Source organism: Mesoplodon densirostris, chromosome 15, assembly GCF_025265405.1.
Source record: "Mesoplodon densirostris isolate mMesDen1 chromosome 15, mMesDen1 primary haplotype, whole genome shotgun sequence".
In the NCBI taxonomy this organism is placed as follows: domain Eukaryota; kingdom Metazoa; phylum Chordata; class Mammalia; order Artiodactyla; family Ziphiidae; genus Mesoplodon; species Mesoplodon densirostris.
Genome location: NC_082675.1, coordinates 12,593,492 through 12,599,491, shown reverse-complemented (window position 1 = coordinate 12,599,491; position 6,000 = coordinate 12,593,492). Strand labels below are relative to the sequence as shown.

The window sequence follows — 6,000 nt, the reverse complement described above, 5'->3', positions numbered from 1 at the left end:
TCCTTTGTCCCTTCTTAAAAGGACCTAGGAAGGAAACAAAGTAGTGTGTTCAAATCTCTTCCTTAAAGCACCTTTATTTAAACTCCTCTTTGCTCTTTTTTTCTAGGCATGACTTTAAATAAATAAATGATTTTTGGAAAAGAAATTGGTCACTCAAATTCCAAATAAAGCAGAAGAAAGGTGTGATGGACCGTCACTAAGAACCCACAATTTCTGCCCCTGAGAAACTAAAAAGGGGTCAGCATACCCCTCTTCTTTGCTGGTCACCTCTGTAGGTGTCAGATAAGACCCCTCAGTTACCATAACCATAGCCATGTCCTTGGCTACCCATAACTGAGCGCTAAATGAGCAGTACTTACTCAGACCAGTCAGAAAACAAGAGTCGCACCTTTGGCTGATGGCGGGGAGCAGCAAGGGCAATAACTGTCTGTTTGTTTTGGCATCGCCTGTGAAAAGAAATTAAGGGTGTGTGTTACTCTTTGTCCAGTTTCTGTCTCTTGGTACACTAGCATTTCCATCTCAAAAGAATCCAAGTGTGAGCTAGTTCGAAAAGGGAAAGCGTGCCTGATTTTGGCAGGCCATGGAACAATCTCAGAGTCCTTTCTTCACAAAGCACTTGTAAATATCCTACTTAATATTCTACAGAACACATGATAGAAAACTAATGAAATGAATGGAGAGACTGCAGAGCCTTTAAGATCGATTCTCAAACTAGGTTCCATGGAGCACCAGTGGTTCCCCCAGTGTCTCAGGGGCTGCTGGAAGAGAGGGGAAGAGGCCCCTCTCAGGCAGAGATCTGAGCCCCCAGGCCCAATTCAACCACATCAGTTTCTCTTTTTTCAACCCAAGAATGAATTTGGAAAAAAAGGGGGGGGTGGTTCGGTTACTTAAATTAGAAAATGTTTGAGAACCACTGCTTAAATAAAGCTCCAGATATATTATTTCTCAGAGCTGACATTCTGATAAGAATTGAAAAGTTAACAGTTTTAGTTATATTCTTAGCAAGAACCTAGTGGGCAGAAATTTAATTTTTTTTTTAATCAAAAGCAGAGCCATGGCAAAACATATGATAAACAAAGAAAATATTTGCAGCCATATAATTAATAAAGAGTTAATATGCTTAGGTTATAAAATGATCCTACAAATTAATAAGGAAAAGACCAATAACCTGGTAGAAATATGGGCCAAGGCTACAGAAATTCACAGAAGCAGAAATGCAAATATTCAATAAACATATGAAAAGATGCTCAGGCTCACTTGTCAGGGAAATGCAAATGAGAACAATGAGATACTATTTTTTACCCATCAGATTGGCAAAAATGGAAAATATGTGTAACATCCAAAGCTGGCGAGGGTGTAAGGAATCTAGTTCTCTCAAACACCATTGGGGGAGGACTGTAAATTATTATAAAGTGGTGGAAAATCAACTGTTGGTATTTTTGAAAATCTAAACTGTAGCCCGGCACTCCCACTTCTGGGAATATATCCACCAGAAATGAAAATGCCAGTGTATAAAGACATAAATATATGAAGAAGTATATTACAGCATCATTTGTAATAGTTAAAAAAAAAAAAAAAACCTGGAAGCAATCTGAATGTACATTAATAGGAAAATGGTTGGAAAAAATCAGGATGTATTTCTATTAAGGAACACAGTACAGATACCAAAAATTATAAAATAAAATTGTACACATTGACTGGGAGATATGCCTGTGACACCTTGTTAAATAGAATAAAAGCAAATGTGATCCTATTTTTATTAAAAAAAAAAAGACCAAAAAATGTCACACCCAGTAGGTGGGTTTCTATATGTTTTTATAAATAAAGAAAACAGTAGGGAAACATTTATACCTAATTGCTAACACTGATTGCATCAGGGAGCTGGATTGGAGAGGAGTGGTGAGACTATTAATTTTATTTTAGATACTTTATTATTTGAAATGTTACAAAAGATTTGTATTACTTTTGCAATTCAAATGACCAGAATTTTTAAAAACAGAATTAGGACAGGAAATTCAAAGCAAATCAAATTACTTTGACAATCACTGGAAGGCAGAGTGGTGCTGGCCTTCTGGTCTGGGATCTTAAAGCACTAAACCCAAGGAGATATACAGCTAATAGAAGGCACCCCAACTATGCAAGGGAGTAGACTGAAGGAGAGCCCTTTAATAGGGCTGACATTTTCCTTGAAAAACAGTCCTGACTCTTCTCTAATATACACAGAAGGATTGAATGAAACCCCAAAGTGATAGGCTATAGAAAAGGAGTCAGCAAATTTTTTTCTGTAAAAGACCAAATAGTATGTATGTTAGGGTTTGTGGCCCACTTGGTCTCTGTCACAACTACTTAACTCTGTCACTGTAGCACATCAACAGCCATAGACAGTATGTAGATGAAATGGGAATGGCTATGTCTCAATAAAACTTTATTTATAGAGAATTCCCTGGTGGTCCAGTGCGTAAGACTCCACGCTCCCAATGCAGGGGGCCTGGGTTCGATCCCTGGTTGTGGAACTACATCCCGCATGCATGCCACAGCTACGAGTCTGCATGCCACAACTAAGAGTCCGCATGCCACAATTAAGAAGTCTGCATGCTGCAACTAAAGATCCCACATGCCGCAACTAAGACCCAGCGCAACCACAATAAATAAATAAATAAATATTTTAAAAAAACCTTTATTTATAAAACAGGTAATGAGTGGATTTGACACAGGGGCTAGAGTTTGCTGACCGCTGCTACAGAACATGGACATAATTATTTTTTAAAAGCAAACTATTTCATTGAAGTATACTTCAAGATATATTTAAAGTGATGAAAGAGAAAAACCTACAACCAAGATTACTCTACCCAGCAAGGATATCATTCAGATTTGATAGAGAAATCAAAAGCTTTTCAGACAAGCAAAAGCTAAGAGAATTCAGCACCACCAAACCAGCTTTACAACAAATGCTAAAGAAACTTCTCTAGGTGAGAAGCACAAGAGAAGAAAAATACCCACAAAAACAAACCCCAAACAATTACGAAAATGGTAATAGGAACATACATATTGATAATAACCTTGAATGGAAATGCCCCAACCAAAAGACACAGACTGGCTGAATGGCTACAAAAACAAGACCCATATATATGCTGTCTACAAGAGACCCACTTCAGACCTAGGAACACATACAGACTGAAAGTGAAGGAATGGAAAAAGATATTCCACGCAAATGGAAATCAAAAGAAAGCTGGAGGGCTTCCCTGGTGGTGCAGTGGTTGAGAGTCCGCCTGCCAATGCGGGGGACACGGGTTAGTGCCCCGGTCCGGGAAGATCCCACATGCCGCGGAGCGGCTGGGCCCGTGAACCATGGCCGCTGAGCCTGCGCGTCCGGAGCCTGTGCTCCGCAATGGGAGAGGCCACAACAATGAAAGGCCCGCGTACCACAAAAAAAAAAAAAAAAAAAAAGAAAGCTGGAGTAGCAATACCCGTATCAGATAAAATAGACTTTAAAATAAAGACTGTTACAAGAGATAAGGAAGGACACTACATAACAGTCAAGGGATCAATCCAAGAAGAAGATATAACAATTGTGAATCTTTATGCATCCAACATAGGAGCACCTCAATACATAAGGCAAATGCTAACAACTGTGAAAAGGGAAATCGACAGTAACACAATAATAGTAGGGGACTTTAACACTCCACTTACACCAATGGACAGATCATCCAAACAGAAAATAAATATGGAAACACGAGCTTAAAATAACACAACAGACCAGATAGATTTAAATGATATTTACAGAACATTCCACCCAAAAGTGGAAGAATACACTTTCTTCTCAAGTGCACACGGAACATCCTCCAGGATAGATCACATCTTGCTTGGGTCACAAATCAAGCCTTGGAAAATTTAAGAAAATTGAAATCATATCAAGCATCTTTTCTGACCAAAACGCTATGAGATTGGAAATCAATTATTGGAAAAAAACTGTAAAAACCACAAATACATGGAGGCTAAACAGTGCACTACTAAAAAACCAAGAGATCACTGAAGAAATCAAAGAAGAAATAAAAAAATACATAGAGACAAATGACAACAAAAACACAATGACCCAAAACCTATGGGACACAGCAAAAGCAGTTCTAAGAGGGAAGCTTATGGCAATTCAATCTCACCTCAAGAAATAAGAAAAATCTCAAATAAATAATTTAACCCTACACCTAAAGCAACTAGAGAAAGAAGAACAAAGAAAACCCAAAGTCAGCAGAAGGAAAGAAATCATAAAGATCAGAGCAGAAATAAATGAAATAGAAATGAAGAAAACAATAGCAAAGATCAATAAAACTAAAAGCTGGTTCTTTGAGAAGATAAAAAAATTGATAAACCCTTAACCAGACTCATCAAGAAAAAAAGGGAGAGGACACAAATCGATAAAATTAGAAATGAAAAAGGAGAAATCACAACTGACACTGCAGAAATACAAAGGATTATAAGAGACTACTACAAACAACTATATGCCAATAAAATGGACAACCACGAAGAAACGGACAAATTCTTGGAAAGGTACAATTTTCCAAGACTAAATCAGGAAGAATTAGAAAATATAAACAGACCTATCACAAATAATGAAATTGAAACTGTAATTTAAAATCTTCCGGGCTTCCCTGGTGGCGCAGTGGTTGAGAGTCCGCCTGCCGATGCAGGGGACACGGGTTCGTGCCCCGGTCCAGAAGATTCCACATGCCGTGGAGCGGCTAGGCCCGTGAGCCATGGCCGCTGAGCCTGTGCGTCCAGAGCCTGTGCTCCGCAACGGGAGAGGCCACAAGAGTGAGAGGCCCACGTACCGGAAAAAAAAAAAAAATCTTCCAACAAACAAAAGTCCAGGACCAGATGGCTTCATAGGCGAATTCTATGAAACATTTAGAGAAGAGCTAACACCCATCCTTCTCAAACTCTTCCAAAAAATTGCAGAGGAAGGAACACTCCCAAACTCATTCTATGAGGCCACCATCACCCTGATACCAAAACCAGACAAAGTTGTCACAAAGAAAGAAAACTACAGGCCAATATCGCTGAGGAACATAGATGCAAAAGTCCTCAACAAAATACTAGCAAACAGAATCCAACAACACATTAAAAGGATCACACACCATGATCAAGTGGGATTTATCCCGGGGATGCAAGGATTCTTCAATATAAGCAAATCAATCAATGTGATACAGAACATTAACAAATTAAGGAATAAAAACCATATGATCATCTCAATAGATGCAGAAAAAGCTTTTGACAAAATTCAACACCCATTTATGATAAAAAAACTCTCCAGAAAACGGGCATAGAGGGAACCTACCTCAACATAATAAAGGCCATATATGACAAACACACAGCAAACATCATACTCAATGGTGAAAAACTGAAACCATTTGCTCTAAAATCAGAACAAGACAAGGATGCCCACTCTTGCCACTCTTATTCAACACAGTTTTGGAAGTCCTAGCCATGGCAATCAGAGAAGAAAAGAAATAAAAGGAATACAAATTGGAAAAGAAGAAGTAAAACTGTCACTATTTGCAGATGACATGATACTATACACAGAAAATCCTAAAGATGCTGCCAGAAAACTACTAGAACTAATCAATGAATTTGGTAATGTTGCAGGATACAAAAGTAATGCACAGAAATCTCTGGCATTCCTATACACTAACAACGAAAAATCAGAAAGAGAAAATAAGGAAACAATCCCATTTACTGTTGCAACAAAAAGAATAAATAGGAATAAACCTACCTAAGGAGGCAAAAGACTTGTACTCAGAAAACTACAAAACAGTGATGAAAGAAATCAAAGATGACGTAAACAGATGAAGAAATATACCATGTTCTTGGATTGCAAGAATCAATATTGTGAAAATGACTGAACTACCCAAAGCAATCTACAGATTCAATACAGTCCCTATCAAACTACCAATGGCATTTTTCACAGAATTAGAACAAAAAAATTTACAATTCATATAGAAACAC

The 6,000-nt window shown here is 38.1% G+C and overlaps 1 protein-coding gene across 1 annotated transcript in view; it reads right to left on the bottom strand.

The window, feature by feature from the left end:
• Positions 1-359: 359 nt before the first annotated feature.
• SPRING1 (SREBF pathway regulator in golgi 1) overlaps positions 360-6,000 on the bottom strand; it is a 127,561-nt gene continuing 121,920 nt past the window's right edge. The window contains exon 5 of the mRNA XM_060119227.1: positions 360-446. Coding sequence (XP_059975210.1) covers positions 369-446 — 78 coding nt within the window. The 3' untranslated portion in view covers positions 360-368. The remainder of the gene's footprint in view (positions 447-6,000) is intronic.